General features: G+C 39.1%; 1 protein-coding gene across 2 annotated transcripts in view; it reads right to left on the bottom strand.

Moving 5' to 3' along the window:
• Positions 1–15812: 15812 nt before the first annotated feature.
• Eif4e (eukaryotic translation initiation factor 4E) overlaps positions 15813–22267 on the bottom strand; it is a 35891-nt gene continuing 29436 nt past the window's right edge. For both annotated transcript variants that reach the window (XM_057793942.1, XM_057793943.1), the window contains 3 exons: positions 21959–22072; positions 19782–19921; positions 15813–17625 (listed from right to left, as the gene is read on the bottom strand). In XM_057793942.1, coding sequence (XP_057649925.1) covers positions 17511–17625; positions 19782–19921; positions 21959–22072 — 369 coding nt within the window. In that variant the 3' untranslated portion in view covers positions 15813–17510. The remainder of the gene's footprint in view (positions 17626–19781; positions 19922–21958; positions 22073–22267) is intronic.

Genomic DNA, 22267 nt, shown 5'->3' with positions numbered 1-22267 from the left:
GCAGAAGGATCATGGGTTTGAGGCCAGTTGGGCTAAATAATAAATTTCAAGGCCAGTCTAAGCCATACTGTAGGATTGTTTCAAAAATAAATATGGGTTAAAGATATAGTTCAGTGGTAGAAGGCTTCCCTACCATGTGCAAGGCCCTGAGTTTGATTACTAGCAGGAAGGAAGGAAGGAAGGAAGGAAGGAAGGAAGGAAGGAAGGAAGGAAGGAAGGAAGGAAGGAAGGAAGGAAGGAAAAGATAGAGGGGGAAGGGAGGGAGGAGGAAGGAAAGAAGGATGGAAAAAAGAAAAGAGGGAGGGAGGGAGAAAGAAAAGAAAGGGGATAGAGGGAGGGAAGAAGGGAAGGATAGGGGATGGGCATGAAGAGAGGAAGAGAGGGAAACCAAGAAAATGAAGGTATAAAGTGAGCTGCTGATCCTTTACAATAGCAATAAGACAAACACTGAACATTCAGATTACATAGTTTTATTATATAAACCATTAAATAACACTTCTTAGAGTTTAGAGAAATTAGTGTTTCAGGAAATTAAACTTTTACTTAAATTTCTACTTAAAACTAAAACATTTATTATATTCAGGTTGTATCTTAATTTTAACAAATAATTTTTTAAGGATTTATTTATTATATATAATGTTCTGCCAGCATGCATGCCCATATGCCAGAAGAGGGCACCAGATCTCATTATAGGTGGTTGTAAGCCACGCGTGGTTGCTGGGAATTGAAGGACCTCTGGAAGAGCAGCCGCTGTTCCTAACCTCTGAGCCATCTCGCCAGCACCTTCAGAATGTTCTTATGAAGTCTTTGTTAAAGGGCCTGGAGAGATGGCTCAGAGGTTAAGAGCACTGGCACCAAGTCCAATTCCCAGCACCTGCATGGAGGCTCAATAGCTAGCCCTAACTCTAGTTCCCTTAAGATCCAATTCCCTCTTCTGGTATGCAGACATGCATACAGATAAAACACAGAAAATAAATGATTGTTTGAAAAGACAACTTTTTAAAACATGAAAATGAATACTCAATTTTTATCTTGGATGAATATATTTAAATATATACAAGTATGGTGGTTTGAATAAGTGATCCCCACAGGCCCACAAGAAATGGCACTATTAGGAGGTGTGGCTTTATTGTGGAAGTGTGTCATGCCAGGCCTAGTGTGTCACTGTCATTCCCTGCTGCCTGTTGATGCAGATGTAGGACTCTCAGCTCCCCCTCCAGCACCATGTCTGCCTGCACGCTGCCATGCTGCCCACCATGATGATAAAGGACTAAAACTCTCAACTGTAGCCAGTCCCAGTTAAATGTTTTTTCTTCATAACAGTTGCCATGGTCATGGTGTCTCTTCTCAGCAATAGAAACCCAAACTAAAACAACAAGCATTTTATATTACTGCTATCAGAATAAAAAAATTAAGAATGAAATCATTTTTCTATAATAAAGGTAAAGAAATACTTGCAAATCTTCAGAATAAAAATTTATAAAGACCGTGGAATAGCGGAATATATATATTTATATATATATTTTATTCATATATATTTATATATATGAATAAAAATAAGGATCCTGAGAGATCTGAAACAAAGAAACAAACATTAACCAAAGACTCTCTCACCCAGTCCCCAGGTACAACTCAGACATGTGCACCATCTAAATTCAGTTTCCTGACATTTGCACATCATCATATAAAAATTTCCTCACTAAAGTGAGAAAACGGAATGCTTTTATCAGCTTAATTAAAACATTTTATAACTAAACACATTATATATTGATCTTCATTTGAACTCCTGTCTTGAACCCTAAGAGCATTAAAGATAGGCTTGACTGCAATTTTTCCTAATTAAAAGAAAAACTTAAAGTATATGCATGTATGTATGTACTTATATGTACTTATGCTTGTTTATATGTATATATTTACTTACTGTACTGGGGATTGAGCTTAGGACCTTGTTCATGCCAGGTAAGACTCTACCACTTAGCTATAGACTTGACTGCAATTTTAAATGTCAAGAATCATGAGTAGTATTAATCATTTTCTTTTCTTTTTTTTTTTAAACCAACAACTTTATTTCATGCACATTGGTATAACGATGTCAGATTCTCTTGAACTGGAGCTACAGACAGCTGCGAGCTGCTACGTGGGTGCTGGGAATTGAACCCGGGTCCTCCGGAGGAGCAGTCAGTGCTCTTAACCACTGAGCCATCTCACCAGCCCCCTTTTTTGGTTTTACAAGACAAGGGTTTCTCTGTTTATTCCTGACTGTCCTGGAACTTGCTCTGTAAACCAGGCTGGTATTGAACTCATAGATCTTCCTGTCTCTGCCTTCTGAGTGCTGGGATTAAAGGTGTGTACAACCAAGGTTGACTATTTTCTTTTTTTCTCCTTTTATTAAATGTAATGAATTTAATATGTTGTGGGATATTTGATGGTACAGTGAAATTTCCAGACTGTGTTAATAAAATTAACCTTGGATTACAGGGTGGGGCCAGCAACTAGTTGACAAGAATTAGCCATAGAGAGTACAGAGGACCTGGGAAGACGGACAGAGAGACACACACGAAGGAGTAGAGAGGGACTTTTGTTTTAGTACCAAAGGAGAGACACTTCCTGGATCTCTGACCAATAAGGAAGGTCAGTTGGTTGCTTCTTGGCTTCTCTGACCTAGTTGGTTTTCCATCCCAATAGCTAACTTCTGAGTTTTTATTGGTAAATAGAACAAATTAGATAAAACAACATTTGGCATCCAGTGTTGCATGAGATCACACAGTAGCTTCTGAAGCCCCCACTTCTCCCCCACTGCTCAAGGAGCAGCTTCTCTGGCTTCTCTGGCAATTTCCCTGCATCCACACCCTAGCCTTGAGTGTCTCATAGCCCCATTGCCACAGACGTCAGAGCATGTTTGGTAAGACACCTGAGAAATCCAAAGAAAAATCTTTCCCATGTAAGAATGGGAAATATCATAATGCCGGGATTTAGGACTGTGTATAGTGGATGGCTTGAAAATGGAAAAAATAAAGGAAGGGATAATCAATTTAGCTGGGACTGACATAATGCCAATTATAATTACTATCAGTTTGGTTTCATAACTTATCCCTGAAAAGTAGTTTAATAATTATGCCAAATATGAAAACTTCACTGATAAGATATAAGCCTTAGAAAGACCTACTAATGAAAATAACAAAAATACTCAAATATAGACAGAGGAATTTAGACAAGAACCTGCCACATCACTGTACGATGAAACAGAAGAGGGATGACCCCAGGTTATTAGAAAAACAACCTTAGTTTATCCAGTTAATATAAAAGAGAGACCAGCAGACAACAGATACCTCCATGGTTATGTAGAAGTTAAATAGAATCCTATAGAAATATTAGATTTGAGGAGATTTAAGGAAGTGGTCATTTCATGATATACATTCACCCTATGTGAAATGGATGTTAAATTCATGGGCAACTCAGAATAGAATTATCACCCAACTGGAAAGATTTAGCCACAGCAATATTGGAAGCTGGTCCTCAGTTACAATGGAGAAAATGGTGGCAAGAGGAAACAAGGGTCATAGAGCAAGAAAATAGGCTAGAGGTGGTCATATTTCCAAGACCAGTTATTGGCAAAGGTCAATATGCTGGCTTGCAAAGACCGGTTGAATTTGATGAACACACCTTGACCCTATGTCATTTCGTAGTTTTGAATGCTTGGAGCAGGTTGAAAACTCAGGAAAGAGGTCTGAGTCATTTATTAAAATTATGCAAGGCCCAAAAGAAGCCTTCGTTCATTTTGGGGAGGAGGAGAGGGGGAAGATTGACTTTAGCTGTAAATAGAATAGCGTCAGATCCAGAATTCAAATCTTGGCTTTTTAAAAGGATAATTCAGAATGCAAACGGTGAGTAAAGAACAGCAGCAATAGATAAATGGATTAGAAATACGGCTGACACTGGATCTCACACTCATGACGCTACTTTGATAGAAGTGATTTTCTTAAATAAAAGATTTTAAGAAAAATCCAAATGTCAGATGTTTTAATTGTGGTGAGTAAGGTTGTCTGAAAGGGGGATGTGGGCAAACTGTTCCTAGCAACAAGGTTTTTTCTAGAGATAATCCAAATAGAAGGCCCCTGCCTTCTAGAATATGTAGAAGGTGTGGGGAAAGCCAGCATTAGACGAATGAATGCAGATCAACAAGGGACTGGCAAGGTAATGCTTTGGCATCAGAAAATGCCTTAGGGGGCCTCCCACAGACACCAATAACAACTTGGGTCAATCACTCCCCATTAGCATTGGAAAAAAGCACCCACAGAGCAATTAAAAGACTTAATGCCTGTTGCAATATATATATTGCTCCCAGTGTGGTCAAGGACAGAAAAGCTTCAGCAGATAAAAAGTTCAGGAGAGTGTTGGGGAATATTAAGGTGTGTTGCTTTTGCTTATGTTGCATTTGTTTAACTCTGTGATTCTTTGCCTGTCTAAAACATCTGATGGCCTAATAAAGAGCTGAATGGCAACAGCAAGGCAGGAGCAAGGATAGGCAGCACAGGCAGGCAGAGAGTATAAATAGGAGAAAATGAAAAGGAAGAGGAGGAAGAGAACAAGGAGTGAGGGCATCAGAGGCCAGCTGCCCAGCTACACAGCAAGCCATGGAGAAAGAAGTAAAGAAAGGTATTCAGAAATAGAGAAATATAAAAGCACAGAGGCAAAAGGTGCCAGAATAATTTAAGTTAAGAGGGCAGAAAACAAGCCACACTAAGGCTGGGCATTTATAAGCAATAAGTCACCATGTGTTTTATTTGGGAGCTGGGTGGCAGGCCCCTCAAAAAGCCCAAAGAGTAAAACCCCACACAACTGGAGAGACCATAAAATAAGTATTTTGGCAAACCTCAATAAATTACCAAAAACCAAAGCTAAAAATACAAATAAATGACACTGTAGTTGAAGGATTACTGGGCAAAGATGCAGATGTAACCATAATTTCACCCAAATCGTGGCATCCAGATTGGCCTCTTTAGGAAGTAAATATTCAGCTTTTAGGGACTGGAGCTTTATCTCAGGTAAAACAAAGCACAATATGAATCAAGGGTATACAGCCAGAAGGGCAGAGAGGAAAATTAAAGCCATATGTGGCTAACATAGCAATGAATTTATAGGGACATGATTTGTTGTAAATATAAAACACAGGTTAATATTCCTCCAATCTCAGAAACACATCATAAAATAAAGAATACTTCTGAGAGAAATATTTAAAGGTATCATCAAGAACAGTCACAGACCATTCAGGTTGTACATAAGCAGGGCACAACAGATGTTGGTCTTTCAAAGATATCAACAGCCCTACCTTTAAATGGTTAACTAATAAACCTGTGTGGGTAGAACAATGGCCTTTGACACCAGAAAAATTACAGGCACTGGAACATCTGGTACAGGAGCAGCTAATGCTCAAAATATTGAGGAATAAACCAGTCCTTCAAATTTGCCTATTTGCTATTAAAAAGAAATCTTGAAAATGGAGAATGGTAACAAATCTGAGAGCTATTAATGAGGTGATCCAGCTTTAAAGAACACATTGGAAGGCCTGGAATTCCCTTGCCTTCTCTATTACCTAAAGGAGTTATTGATTTTAAAGGCTGCCTTTAAAAAAAAACTATACCTTTACAAGAACAAGATAGAGAAAATTTTGCCTTTATAGTTCCCACTTTTAATAATTCCCAGTCTGAGCTGGGCGGTGGTGCCACATGCTGCATGGTGTGCCTATCCATGTCTCTGTCTCTCACCCGTCACGTGGCTCTCTGTCCAGGACTATCTGCCTTTGAAGACCTGCAACATGGTCTCATGGCATGCCCATCTGTCTGTCTCTCCTCGTGGGAGTGGGTGCCCCGTCGAGGTCTCTCACCAAATAATAATAATAATAATATAATAATAATAATAATAATAATAATAATAATAGACAAGAAATAACCATAGAGTACAGAGGAACTGGGAAGATGAATAGAGAGATACGTAAGAACAAGTAGAAAGGGACCTGGATAGTCATGATCCTTTTTGGTTTGGGACAGACAGACTCTTCTTTCACTGGGTCTCCAGCCAAAAAGGAAGGTCAGTTGGTTGCTTCTTGACTTCTCTGATCTAGCAGGTTTTCATTCCAATATCTGATTCCAGAGTCTTTTAGTAAATAGAACTTAGATACAAATAAATGTATCTGATCATTTGGCCTGCATTTATGTCTGTGTATTACATGTGTGTAGTGTGTATGAGGTTTCTCTTTGACCCACCAGTTCCTGAATAACTACCCTGAGGCTTAACATTAATTACAAACTTTTGGTCTATTAGCTCAGACTTATTATTAACAAGCTCTTACAACTTAAGTTAACCTATTTATTCTGTATTTTACCACAAGGCTTGTGACTTGTTACCTCACATCTTGCTTTGCTGGCAGCTCCTGGTGTCTCCCAAACTCCACCTGCTTTTGCCCTGTATCTTTGTTTAGATATCCTGCCTAGCTATATTCTGTCCTGTCATAGCTCAAAGAAGTTTCCTCATTAACTAATGGTAATAAAACATATTCACATCATACAGAGACATCCCACAACAGTAGTGTCTGCAGAGGCCAAAAAAGGGTACTGTATCTCCTGGAACTGAAGTTATAGTTGTAGAGTACCATGTGGATGCTGAGAACCAAACACTGATCCTCTGAAATAGCATCCAGTCTCTTATCCATGGAGCAAATTATCCACCACAGTGTTTACTGTTTTCTAGAAAGGAAAGAAAAAAAAAACAAAAACAAAAAATACTACCCAAGATTGCCAAACCACTTATACCTATTAAAAGTTTCAAATAGTCAAAAGATTAGAAAACATATTGCATATGAATCCTTGGCAAACTCATATGATGATATCCACCAAACCTAAAATGAAGAGTTTGGGATGAGGTTTGAGAGAAAGCAACAGGGGGAAAGGTGTTCACACTGCTCAGCTGTTTCAAACTCAGCTAAGCATCAACAATTGTCCCAGGAAGACAGGTACGGAGTATCTCAGTTACCCTAAGCCACTCCAGCTTCTCTGGATGGAAGGGATGCTGAATATTTCCTTCAAATCCAGGGAAGGCTCAGGGACTTGTAGAATGAGCAAGAGCCTCAGCGGTTGAGAGCTGTAGTCACAATATAAGACCACCTGAATAGCATCAACATTCCTTTTGTCAACTCTAGTCACAATGAACAGAGATTGCTGACTACTTCCTGTCCCACATCTGAGCATCTCAATAGTGAATAAACCATCTTCTGATTTGGATACAGTTGGGCTCCCAGACAGAAACAGCAGAGCCTCTCAGAGTCAGGAGATCTCTATGCATTGCAGGCCTGTCAGGGCTGCATGATGAGACCCTGTATCAATAAAATAAAATAAAATAAAAACCACACAAACTTCTAGGAGGAGGGAGAAAAAAGAGAGAAAAAAGGAAGGTATTTGAAAAACAAAAACCCTCTGTCATTACAAGGAAATCAGTTTCATCAAGAATAGTAAGCCCTTTCTGGAGTATTCAATTCTGCTAAGATAGTGTCCATGGCTGCCAGGCCTCTGAACATTTTCATTTCTAAATTTTTTCATTCCTCAAGTAGATATAGGATATCTTGGTGTGGTAGCTGACCCTGATATAATCAAATGTCAAGTGGCTATTATCTAATCACTCCTCCCAGCCACACCATACAGCTGGTGGTCTTCATTTTAGAATACTGTCCCCATGCTTCACAATTCCATGGTATTTTTAAAAAATAATTCATATTTTATAAATGAGTAATCAAAGTGCAGAAGTTAAGAGATTTTCAACTGGCTTTTGTGTGTGGTACATGCCTTTAATCCCAGCACTGGGAGGCAGAGACGGGTACCGGGAGTAAAGGCATAATACCACCACATGTGGCAAAGTGCATCTAACTCCTTCAACTTAGGTGGTCTGGAAAAGATCGTGCTGGGCAGTGACGGTGCACACCTTTAACCCCAGCACTCAGGAGGCAGAGGCAGGTGGATCTCTGAGTTTGACGCCAATCTGATCTATAGAGTGAGTTCTAAGACAGTCAGGGCTACCCAGAAAAACACTGTCCCAGAAAAACAAAAAACCAAACTTTTACTACACCTATAAGTTGGTCTTTGCTGCTCTCAGCCAACGCTCATTCATATTCAAAAGTCGTATATAGAAGAGACATCATATACAGAAAAATGGAAATATATGTAGACACAGTGGCCATCAATCTGTATCCTGTTGTATTAAGAGCGGCAGGGCTACGTTCCTGGCATCCGGCTGCCCACATGGCTAGCTTTATTCCCGAAATAATTACATAGAAACTGTATTCTTTTAATCACTGCCTGGCCTCTTATTGGCTAGCTCTTACATATTGATCTAACCCATTTCTAATATTCTGTGTAGTACCATGAGCTGGCTTACCAGGGAAGATCTTAACCTGCGTCTGTCTGGAGTGGGAGAATCATGGCGACTCCCTGACTCGGCTTCTTTCTCCCAGCATTCTGTTCTGTTTACTCCACCCACCTAAGGGTTGGCCTATCAAATGGGCCTAGGCAGTTTCTTTATTAATTAACCAATGAAAGCAACAGATTAATACAAGACCCACCTCCATCAGTATTCTCTAGTGATATGGAAATATACTTGACTTTACAACTTGTGTGTAAAAAAAAAAACCCAATTGAAGTCAATAAATACCTGTAAAAGTATAATGTTAAACATCTAGTGAATTAGCTCTTAAAGACAATAGAAGTGCTGGGGAAGCAGATCAGTGGGGAAGAGCCTGCCGTGCAAGCATGAGGATTTCCAGATCCCAAGCCCTATAGGAAAATGTCAGGAATGATGGTGTATGCCCGTAAACCCAGCACTGGAGAGTTTGGGAAGGCAGGTTAAGGAACAAGATCGCTGGAGCTCGCTGACCTGCTAGACTAGCTGAAATGATGAGCTTCAGATTCAGTGAGAGATCCATCTTATCAAATAAGACTTGTGGAGATGGACAAAGTCCTGAGACAGGAACCAAGTAAGTCCTGACATCGTTTGATATGAGCACTGCTTCAGAAGACCCATGGGAATGACAATCTCTCCTTGGTCCATGTGCAGATGCTGATATTGTGTGCAGAAACTATGAACTGCAGCTTTCTCCCTTGGTGTGTTTGCAGCCTGAGACTGCTCCCTCCTTTGCCTATATTATATACAAGAAACTTGCCTCTTCCAGGCAGATGTTTAAGACAAACACCAAGTTTCTGGGCTTCTCCTGGTGCATCTCAACTCAAACAAAAATGGGGTGGTGATGAGGAAAGAATTTTTTTGGCTTTGGTCACATAAAAGAGGATCAGAAATAGGGAAACAAAAAACCGATATGGAAAAGGGGGTCAAAGATGAGAAAGAAGAGGTAAGGGGGACAAGTGATGAGGGTTGGAGCCCTAACACAAGATACAATTGAATAACATGACCCTTTGCATTAATGTGACTGAGTTAAGACAGGCAGGGGGTGATGTATGTATAAAGGCTTGTAAGAACAGTATATGGGTATGTACAAATATACACTTAAATCTAGCTCCCTCTGCTGAGAAAATGGAAGCAATGATGCTTGGTACCTAATGCAGATCAATGGCCCACATCCTAGATATTCAAGAAACCAGAGCTGCATGGAGAAATGATTGAAGGCTGGAGTAGGCAAAGTGCAAGATGAGCCAACATGGACCTAAGAAACCCATTTGGACTCCAAAGTAAATTACAAAGGATTTCTGACATGACAAAGGGGAGCTCAGTCAGCTTGAAGGCTCACACGGGCCAAACACAGAAACTGCAAGGACCTAAGTAGTGACAGAGACTATTGTCAGTTGAACAAAACAGAAATAAATAGAACGAGAATGCTTTACTTATTATGTATACAATATTTTGTCTGTGTGTATGCCTGCAGGCCAGAAGAGGGGACCAGACCCCATTACAGATGGTTGTGAGCCACCATGTGGTTGCTGGGAATTGAACTCAGGACCTTTGGAAGAGCAAGCAATGCTCATAACCTCTGAGTCATCTCTCCAGCCCCAAGAGAATGCTTTTTTAAAAATTTAAAATTTGTGGGTTTGTGTATGAATGCTTGCCTGCCTGCATGTATGTACATGCACCAAGTACATGCCTGGAGGCTGCAGAATCAGAAGACATGGACTCCTCTGAAGCTGGAGTCAGTTCTGAGTTAGTGCTGAGCTAACTTTGTATCTAGGCATGTTTTCCATTTGTTAAAGCCCAACTAGAAGTTAAGGGAGAACTGATAATGGAAGCTGTAATGGTTTGAATAGAAATGGCCCCTATAGGCTCATAAATTTGAATGCTTGCTTCAGGGATTGGCATGATTTGTGAGGAATTAAGAGGTGTGACCCTGTTGGAGGAAGTGTGTCACTGAGGGTGGGCTTTTGGGCCTTCAAAAGCTCAAGCAAGTCGTAGTGTCTCCCTTCCTGCCTGCAGATCCAGATGTAGAACTCTCAACTTCTCCATCATCATGTCTACCTGAATGCAGCCATGCTCCCTGTCATGACAATAATGAACTAGATCTCTGAAATTGTAAGCAAACCCCAATGAAAAGGTGTTTTGAAAACGTTGCTGTGGTCATGGCGTCTCTTCACAGCAAAAGAACACAACAGGCCATTGATTTCAGACTTTTATAACGTACACAGCCCCCACTACCATATGGAAACCTCTTATGTCATCTTCTCAAGCTGCGGCTGACTGGTGACAATAGCAAGTCCTACTATTGAGAAGAGAAGGAAGGCAAGACTGGAATAGAAAACCTCAAAACTCATTGCATGTTATGTTTAATAACTTTTTGGTATATAAATGGGGACATAAAACAAATTTTTAAAATGTTTGTGGTGAAAAAATTGGCAAGCTATTTTTATGCTCTTTTATCTTTTCTGCAAGACAGTGGCAACTCTCAGGTACCAGACTCAACAAAAGGAACAGCAGCACATTCTAAACTGTTCTAAAACAACCGCTCTTTAGACACTTGTCTGAAAGGAAAACTCAGTACCACAGAGACCCTTAAAAGCTCACTTGAGGAACAGCGCAGCAGAGCTGCCAGGAGGACGCTTGGAGATGGTGGAATATGCCGTCTGAAGTGTGCAGGACAGCCACTAAGCACAAATGGCAAGTACTTGAGATGTGCTGCTGAGTGATGAGCTGGCAGAATAGCCAACTTGGTTAGTGACTCCTGCGTCAAGACAACACACACCGAATTTCATACTTCCTATCACCATTTCCAATACCTGGATCCCAAAGACTGCTGTGGAAATCACCTGGTGACACCTTAGGAAGAATCATAGGCCCGAGACAAAGCAGCCAGGTTACTGGTGTACATGGTAAGCTCTGAAAGGCACAGGTTCAGTTGTTTCCAGTGACAACGCCAATTAAGCCCTACTACTGACTGTCCTGGGAAAACTTATAAGAGCAGTCATTGATAGACTAATGCTAATTTTTAGGGATGAAAATCCATACAGAACATTCAATGGGAAAAGTAAATGACATTCAAGTACCTTCCAGAAGTAGAATGAAGCAGCTTTTAAAGAATGTAAACCTAAACTCTAAATTTTGAGACATGATGTTGACCACAGAGTAAAGGCTGGCCTGGAAACGTTAATTGCCTCAGCCTCTTCAGTGCTGGGGTCATACGTAAGTATTTTCTGCACAAGTTGAACCCTGAAATTTCCAGCAGTATCACATGTAAAATGAGAAGATATCACTGCACAACTTCTAAGTGCCCTTTGCCATTTCAGAGTAGCTATATCCAACAGCTGTCAAATGACAGGCAGTAGGCACACTCCAATTATAGGTCACTCCATTAGATACTTGCCAGAGCTAAAAATCTTTTTAAATCCTAAATAGCATGTATTCTCATCAACCATCACGGCACAACCATGTTTAGGGTAACATAACTTTATCAAAAACTATAAGGGTTTCTCTCCCTCCCTCTCCACACACACATACACACACACACAAGGGAGGAAATATGCCCCACAAAAGACAAAGGTTCTTAAGTGTAGGCTAGCATCATATGTGTCAGAAAGAGAAAGAAATGTCATTTAGTATTGCTGAAGCAAAGCAAATTATCTTCCATATATAAAGATAGAGCTTCATGCAGATCTGTAGAGACAGGAAGCACAACACTAAAAGATAAATTTAAAAAAACACCAAGGCAGAGAAAAATACTGCTTTCCATGTGCACCAGGAGTCCAAGATTATTAAACAATACCAGTATAGTTAAAGTCCAAAAGATAACATACACCATGTACACATACATGTCTAATGTACACAGAAAAATCTGGTATTTATAGCAAAGTCAAGAAATGCCTTGAAGTAAGCAAAATTAAGGTACACAGGACATATTGCCTACCTTCTTTAAGGAAAGTGGGCATGTTTTGTCAAACATTAAAAATCAGTTCAGTATTTGGAATTGGGGACTAAAGAAAAGACTTGCTGCTACCCTCAAAACATAGATCAATGCAAAATTACAATGAGAATACAACTAAAATTATTTTCTTAAAAGAAATCTAATGCTGTCATGCAATCAGAGCTATGGGGCTGAAGTGATGGCGCACGGTTAAGAGCGCCTAATTGTTCATGCAGAGGATCCAGGCGGTCACTAGCATTCACGGGGTGGCTCACAGCTGTTCAGAACTGTTCCAGGATATTAGATGCACTCTGCTGACCACTTTGCAGACATGTGGTGCACATGCATATGTGAGACAAAGTGCTCATACACATCTTGGAAAAAGAAAAGGCCACCAAGTTGCAACCTGGCACTTCCATGTACTGGCTTGCTGGAATCACTTAGACTCAACATTAGAGCTGAGACTCTCTAAGACAACCAGGCCTTTTATGTTATTTTGCTATTTTCCAAGACAGAGTTTCTTTGTAAAGCTTTGGATGTCCTAAAACTAGCTCTGTAGACCAGGCTGGCCTTAAACGCAGAGATGCCTCTGCCTCCCAGTGCTGGGATTAAAGTAATGTGCCACAAACTGTATTTTTAAAAACAACAAAACCCCCTTCAATTTCAATAAAGCTGTTTGTTTTAATGGAGGCTCTCATTCATTTTGAAAGTCTGCTTTAGAACTGTCTTTACAGTAGTGGCCTAGCACATCCTGTTCTAGGAAAGAAACAGGCAAGTGAATTGTACAAAACTTCTGAGTTGTCATGAGGTCAGAAGAAAGCAAAATTAAAATGTTAAATTCACCCCTTTGGGGCTGGGAGGCAGAGGCAGGCAGAGGTCTGAGTCTGAGGCTAGCCTGGTCTACAAGAGCGAGTTCCAGGACAGGCTCCAAAGCTACAGAGACCCTGTCTGGAAAAACAGAAGGACTTCATGTGATCACACGCACACCACCTCACTACTTTCCACCAGCGGACCAAACACAAGGATCTCCATGTCTACAGCCGTACTCTGGCTAGTAAGTGGACCGATTTAATGCTTGGAATCCACAGCAAGCAGGATTCAACAGTGCATTATTTTAATATGCTGCACAACAGAACCAAAACTTTACACCCAAACCATTAGCTGTACGGTGCCACGACACGTACCACAGGCTGCTCAGGATTAGTGGGCAGGTTAAGTGTCCTGGGAAAACACAACAGCGGTCTTTCAAGAGCCCTTAGTGAAGAAGGGCCAGTCTAAATCTCCTATACTGCCAGACACAACTCTGTAAAACATATCCCTTTTATATTAGCGGGAAGTGATCACACATGTTACTGTTACAACATAAACTGCTGTGCAAGTTTTTAAGATACTCAGCATTTCTACATTGGTTCCAAAGTGTAGCTAGTATTTCACTTGTAGTGAATGCACTGACCTGCGTTCTGACTGTCAGTTTTTAAGATACTCAGCGTTTCTACACTGGTTCCAAAGTGTAGCTAGTATCTCACTTGTAGTGAATGCACTGACCTGCGTTCTGACTGTCGGTTGCCCATTCCCTAACTACTCAATACTGAAGAGTCTGGGGAAACGAGACAGACACTAGCACAAACCCGCTCATCATACCATACAAAGAACTAGCACATGCTTGACAAGCACTCTAACAACGAGGCATGATCCCAGCCCATATCCTTTTGAAAAAAGGCCTGTGTAGTCCAGGTTGGCCTCAAACTTAGAATCATCCATCTGTGATCACAGAATGCACCACCATGCCACACCATTTACTAACTTAACAAGCATTCAAGAACTTTAAGTCCTAACAATTTGAACACTTTGTCATATCTTAGATGACTTAAAGCACCAATGAAAACATTCATTTACACTAACTCCTGTAACTTTGCCTCCATGGTTATTTGTGATGAACTTAGCTGGTTGTTAACACACTAGGTTTAAAAAAAAAAAGAATTTATTAGCTTCATTGGCAAAGGCAGTAAAATGGAGAAACATTTATATGCCTATAATATATATATACTATATCTTATATACTAGCTGAACGTAACTGAGGTTACTACAGCCTATGAGATTTTACATTTCCTGAAAGCGACCAAGGACCACTGGAAGCAAATTCTACGACTCAAATTCATACTTCACATCTGATAAAAGCTTTTAACATTATTTAACTATTAATGCTTATGTTTCATCCTTTGTAAAATGGAAAAATGATACCTATAGTTATTATGCAGGCCAATGTATATATGAAGTGGCTGAAACACCACCTAACAATTAGTATTATGTAAGTGTTGTAGTTATTTAATTCCTATATAGTATACTCTAAATCCTTCTGTGGAATTGTTAATTTATCCATTACAATTTTTTTTTTTTTTTTCGAGACAGGGTTTCTCTGTGGTTTTTGGAGCCTGTCCTGGCACTAGCTCTTGTAGACCAGGCTGGTCTCGAACTCACAGAGATCCACCTGCCTCTGCCTCTCAAGTGCTGGGATTAAAGGCGTGCGCCACCACCGCCCAGCCATCCATTACAATGTTGTGGGATAATCTTTTTGTACACTGCAAAGATGTGTCTCCACCTAAAGCACCTTCTGATTGGTTTTATGAAGGGCTGAATGGCCAATAGCTAGGCAGGAGACAACAGGCAGGTCTTCCTGGGAGAGAGGAACTCAGGGTTAGAATCTAGGCTCACAGGAGACATCAGCAAGACACAAGCGAGCTGGACATAGAAAATGAAGGGAGTAAAAAGCCACACAAGATTAACAGAGCTTGATTTAAGTTGTAAGAGATGGTTGGGAACAGACCTAAGTTAAAGGTCAAGCTTTAACAATTATAAGAAGTCTCCATGTCATTATTGGGGAGTTGGCAGTCCAAAAGGAAGTCTGACAAGAAAGAGCAGCTAGATCACAATTTTTCATCCATTATAAATCATTTCATTTTTCTATTACAAAAATACAATCCTACTGAAAGCTTTTAACTTTAAAATTGTATTTTGATTCTTCCTCTACTTAAAGTTGATACTTCTTACAATTGTACTCTAGAATTAAAGGAATATGAGCATTCTAATAGGCCAACTACTAGAATTCAATTTGTTGGTAACAAAGTCTCATCACCAGCACTTTCATGACTACACATTGTATCCACTAGCTTCAGGTGTCCGCCCTGGGACTCATACTCACAAGACAGCCATGAATGCAGCCCAGCACAGACCATGTTGCAATGATTAAAAAAAAAAAAGATGGAGCATCCCCAAAAGACCCACACTTCTGCAGAAGATATTAGGTACAGAATACTGAGATGATAGACACGGCTACTGCTAGAACACTGAACAGGGACTGTGACACCGAGCAGTCAACTGGCAATCTGTGGGACATCTTAAAAGTCTGTAATAAAAGCAATGCTATTGATTCCATATTTATTTTAGAAGGATCTTTATCAAGTTTATCAGTGTGAAAAGGGTGAATTCATAATAATAACCACTTAAAGACAGCATTTTTCTCAACTAGTGATTTCCATTCTGCTCCCATAGTTCAGTTTACCATTTAGTCTATAGGAGCCACACCTAATTTCATAGGATCTGAACTATACAATTGTGTATTGCAGACAAAATATCTTCAAGTTTACTTTGAAATGATACAAGGAAAGAATAGATCAAGGTTTCAAGTTTACAGAAAACCATACTGTAACAATTGACCAATATAAATAGTTCTTAATACTTGTTTATTCTGTTTTATTCAGATAATAAACACTAAGAATCCTAACACATGTTCCCCTATACTCTCCTTATGCTAGTTTTCTGCTCTTTAAGTTAAAAACATCTCAAAGTCAACAAATTTATAGCCACTGTTTCTATCAAATGGTGATACACCAAAATCCCAATTCTCATGAATTTTAACATATTCAAAGTACATTATTTAACCTAAGACTGAAAAACTGTGCCTTAACTTTATTAAAAAAGATAACCACATCAGTTTAATTACATGTGATACTACCTATTCAATTTATTAAAAATTGTAATAAACATAATAATAAACTAGTGCTCCAAACTTAGGCTGTGCACGGGGAAGACACTATGAAGACACAAGAGACTGCCTTGCAATTGGAAGTACAGATTCCTTCTACAGAGATGGAGAAATAAAGGACAATTCTAGTTGTCTAAAAGACAAGTCACTGTACACATTTTATTTACAGTTTTGTACACTGTCTTAATATGAATGGGACCGCTTTTCTACTTGAGCCATTTGTAACCAGAGCAAAAGAACCTAAGTAATACAAAGTGTTAAAGTACAGCATAAAGATACAAAAGCAGACATACTAATTCTAGTTAGGAATGTAATTATGGTGTTACATTTTTATAGTCCACAATTATGTTTAGGGATCACACAGACATAGATCACTGATTTGAATGAAATGCATAAATTTGTAGCAAAGTTTTGTTGTTACAAAAAAACAAAAAATTACCAAAGAATGCACAAATTTAATGTTTATTCCACGTTTCTGTCATATTCCTGGATCCTTCACCAATGTTACATGAGGAAAAAAACAAAAGCAAAACAAATGAAAAACTGAAATCAGAATCAGTAATGTTATCCAAGGAGGGAAGCAAATAAATTAAACTCTAGCAGCCATCAGCAAGAGGCCAGCAAGGAGAATGCTGTGGAAGGACATGAGGTTGCTAGAAAACTGCACGCAGACTCTCACCAGCAAAACACGCTCCTGCACGGAGTGGAGCAGAAACAGATCTTTTCCTGCTAAGGTAACAGAAATGCAAGTTCTTTTTCGAATACTGTGGAAAGGCAAATGTGTGTATCATGGTAATTCTACCCAGCTGTTACAGTGTGGGCCAGGAACACACCTGCGGATTCTGGGGTGGCGTATACTGTAATTCTTTGATTGGGGTAGTGGACACACTAGCAAAAATTGGGGAGGAAGGGAAGAAATGAACACAGAGGTACAAGACAAAGGCGAATGAGACTTCTCTTATATCTTAGCAACATTTAGATGGAATCAAACTTCAGTGCAGTCCACTCTGCTTAGATGAGGCTTTGGTTCAGCTCCCAATCTCGATTGCGTGACGCAGTCTCCTGTGAGAACACTCGGGTGTCTTCTTAGACAACGAACCTATTTTTAGTGGTGGAGCCGCTCTTTGTAGCCGTGTCTGCGTGGGACTGATAACCAATTACTATCTTTGGAGGAAGTCCTAGCCTTTCCTTGTATACCCTCCTATAAGACAAAGAAAAGAAAGGACCATTAACTCTTCTTTTTTAAAAAAAGTTTTTTAAAAATTCGTCCCTTATTAGCCTTTACATTGAGAAATGCTCACAAGAAGCAAAACAAAATATTTTCTTTCAGCATAACTAGAAAAATTAAAAATTAGCATTTACTTTCACAACCATACTTAATCACTTCACACATATTTGTAATCCCACTAGTCTATGTAAGGAACTACGATTACTACGACTAAATCAGTAGTGAACAGAGCAGAATCAGTTCGGGAGTCACAGCACTTGTATTTTACAAATCAATAATCAATACCTATGATAACATAATCACACATACACGTATTTAAAAATAAGTAATACGCACACACCTCCTTTCATTCTTCTACGTAAAAGGTGAAAACTAAGGTGGGTGTAGTGTTCAAGCCTGGAATCTCAGCATCCATGAGATTGAGGAAGGAAAAGGCCAGCTTGGTTTACATAGCAAGACACTATCTCAAACAAATAAACAAACAAGGAAAGAGAGAGAGAGAGAAAGAGAGAGGGTAGGGAGGGAGATGGAGGGGGGAGAGAAGAAAGAAAGAAAATTTCTATTGTACATATAAATTTGATTCTGTCTATGTACTAACTTCACAACACAATTTTCAAATTAGCTGTGATTACCTTAAGAACAAAATGTGGTGTGTACTAAACAGGATTAAGTATATGAATATGAGCTACATAAATTAGAGTATATAATCTGTAGTATTAAGAAAATCTCTCCTTAAAAGCCCAAAAGTTGGCTGGACATTATCCCAGCACCTAGGAAGCAGAGGCAGGCAGATCTTTGAGTTTGAGGCTAGTCTGGTCTACATAGAAAGTTCTAGAATGAGCCAGGTTTATGTAGATGCTGACTCAAAATAAATGGATGAATGGATGGGCAAACAAAAAGCTACAGAAAAAAAAATGCAATCTGCATGGCTATGTATTTTGAGTGGATATGAAAAACAAGCTGACAAAATACCCGAAAAGGAGCATGGACCTCATTTGTCAATTTCAGAAATCTGAATTTTCAATTCTCAGGGAAAAAAATACTGAACACTCAAAAATAGGGAGAAAGACTCAATTTCACAGAGCAGAATTAAAATTCTTCTAAACAGGTATTTTTTTGAAATAACTAATCTGGCAACTAGTATGAGATGACACTGTAATAGTTTCTTAATAGACTTCTTACCATTAAAAATGTATTTTCAAAAAAAAAAAAGTAACGAGTAGTTGAAATGTACCAACTGGAAGCATAAAAGCTACTGTCAAGTCAGGCAGAGGCAGGTGGATCTCTATGAGTTCTACACCAGCCTGGCCTACAGAGTGAGTTCCAGGACAGTCAGGACTGTTACACAGAGAAACCCTGTCTTGAACAGCCTCCCAACCCCCAAACAAAAACTATATTGGTTAAAACACCTTTAACCCTGGCACTTGGAAGTCAGAGATCTCTGAGAGTTGAGTTCATGACCAGCCTGGTCTACAAAACAAGTTCCAAGACAACGAGGGCTACAGAGAAGCCCTGTCTTGAAAAACAAAATAAACAACCAAAAAATTTCCTTAAAAAACTAAGGTTAAAATGCTTTAGATTTCAAACTCTGTAATATTGACACAAAACATCTCTAACAAATTCATTAATTTCTGTTTTTTTGAAGAAATACAATGTTCCTACAAGTAAATGTTGATACTAAAAGATGAAAAATGATAAGTCAACAATGAATCTCTTTCTTATAAATCACACCTAGAATCAAACTTGATTTTTCTTTTTACCAATTTACATGTAGCCAGAGACAATTCTAGCAAAATTCTAGAGGGAAGAATGGGGGAGAATGACCACATTTGTAAATAATAAAACTTACCAGAACAAAATACAAAAACTTATAAACATGTGGGTTCTAAATATGGACAGGAACCATGACTCACTACCTGCACTCAACTGTTCTAGACAGCGCACACACCACTGCTGCAAACCCATTCTACAGAGGACAAACACATTCAATGTCAACAGGGTCCAAATTTCTAAGTGTTCATGAAAACATTGACAAAGAAAATAACTCCTAAGTTTTTAAAGGTGGTTGTAAAATACTTCTAGATGTAGTTAATACTGTCTAAGAAGTAGGTAGGTAGAGCAAAACGCACCCTATGTGTGTGACTGCGTCTCTGTTTTCACACTCAGTAGTCCATATTGCTATCTTATCACCTTTAGCTCTAACATTGACAACAGCTCCACATACATCATCGCTGTAGTCATCAAAAGATTCTCCAATAAGGCACAGCAGCTAAAAAAAAAATTGAAAAATAAAATCCAAATTACATCAAATATATCATCAACAGTGAAGAAAGCAAAGGTCTCTTTTTTAGGTGTTCAGTTAAAAACCTAAAGCAGCTTTTAAATCAAGAGTTGACTTCTTAAATAGGCAAAGGCAAGTTGCCAAGTTTGAAGCCATTTTGATCTACAGAGAAAAAAAAAACCAAAGCAAATAAATAAAAATAATTGATTCTTAAATTTTTGTTGTTGCTATTTTGTTGGGAATGGAGGCAGACATGCGTGCCATAGCAAACTAATACAAGAGAACAATTTGCAGCAGTTGGTTCTCCCATGCCACCCAGGTTCTAGGAATTGAACTCAGGTGGTTAGATTGGCAGCAAGCCCCATCTGACCTGTGGGCCACAGACCAACCTATGAACTGACTTTTAGAATGTCTAAATTTTACTAATTTATATTGCTTTTTGCCTTGGCTTAAAAAAATTCAAATGTTTTAACTTTTTTTGCAAATTGGGCACAAACAAAAGTGACCTCATTAATAACCATCTGCTCAGCTGCTTAGCATGTTGGCAAACAATCATTAGCAAGATGACAGAAACAGCTACCCATTTAACTGCCATGTTCTAACAGTTTCAAAGCAGAGTTAGTGGCATTAAACACATTTAACACTATTAAGCAACTGTCACTACCATTGCCATAGTTTTTTTCAACCTACAAAACCGAAATGTTCTTTTTCCTATGGCAGCAGGCCTCAACCTGGGGTTCACGTCCCATTTGGGACAACCCTTTCACATATGGTTGCCTAAGACCGTATCAGAAACCATGGGTATTTACACTGCAATTCTTAACAGTAGCAACATTACAGTTATGAAGTAGCAACAAAAGTAATTTTATAGTTGAAGTCAGCATAACATGATTAAGTATTAGAAGGTCACAGCATCGGGAACACTGAGAACCACTGTCTTCTGGGAATTCCCCACTCTCCTCCAAAAGAGTAAATAAATCTTCGCTTTAAAATATTACTGATACACACATGTAAGTGCTTATTCGCTTTGTTAGTGTCAACTATAAATCAGGTATTGAGTACAAGTGGTGACAAGAATGCCCATGACGTCATAAAACCAAAGTGCTAAAGAACCATATCAAAACACATGCACTAAAGAATGTTAACCAACAATTTTACTGATCAATTACAGAGATTTCAAAATTTTATAATTTTTAATTAGCAATGCTATAAATGGGTTGTAAAAAGTTTAATCACAAAATGTGAGAGCCTATCATTTTTGGTTAATGAAGTGACGGGCAGTTGACTGTAGAAGGTGGAGTGGATGTCAATCACTTTTTATCTGACTTGTAGAATAATAAAAGCCATTCATGGAATTCACATGTATATGATATTCCCATGATAGAAAAAAAAAGGTTATTTGCTATATAGCACATGCTTATATAAGCATAGCACTCAAAGGCTGGAGGCAGTAGGATCCTGAGCTAGTCCCAGCAGAGCATGAGAACACTGCTTCTAAGAACAGGGTTGGGATGATCTTTCAGCAGGAAAGGTCACACCTTTCCCTTCATCTGTCTCCATGCATTTTTATCTGCACCATGCCATCTTCATACCTGTGTCATTGTTTGCACTCCCCGCAGCTAGCTCCCTTTCTCTTATCCGCTCCCTACTACATGTATTCACTGGCCTATTTCCCACCTCATTAGGTCTTGTTAGTTTCATGACCTATAAACACACATGATGTAACAAATACACACATATATGTATTTTAAACCTAAGTTCTATGTATGAAAGAAAACATGTCACATACTTCTTTCTAAATTTGGCTTATTTTGGCTAACACAGTATTTTCCAGTTACATCCAAAACAAAACAAAACAAAAGCCTCAGGAATCTGAATCTTGAACAAGGACTATACTAATTTCTATTTTGTTCCAATTTTAGTGTATACGATGCCATGTGAGCACAAGGACTTTTCTAGAACAGGAAGCCTGAGTAAACCAAAGAAAATACATCCTAAAGCCAGTCTGTAATTTTAAAGCCTTACTGTCTCTAGCCAAAAGCGATCGAGGTCACTTCGTCTCTGCTGCTTGTTCAATGTAATTAGCCATCGACCACCCCGTTTGTTCTTCTCATCTTCCCACATAGGCTCAATACCATCCTACAAAATAACAACACAATTAGACTCAGCAACCAACCACACTGACAACTTTTCTTTTAGTCCCTACACCCCTGCAGTTGGTACAGCCTTTAAAAGCACACAGGAACTGTGTGCCAGAGGCATGCGACTACAGGAGAGTGCCACTCATCATTTAACCATCAGATCCTCAGGTCTCACTTCATCTGAAGGATCTTT

Source organism: Chionomys nivalis, chromosome 18 (genome assembly GCF_950005125.1).
Source record: "Chionomys nivalis chromosome 18, mChiNiv1.1, whole genome shotgun sequence".
Classification (NCBI taxonomy): domain Eukaryota; kingdom Metazoa; phylum Chordata; class Mammalia; order Rodentia; family Cricetidae; genus Chionomys; species Chionomys nivalis.
This window is presented reverse-complemented; position numbering and strand designations above follow the sequence as displayed.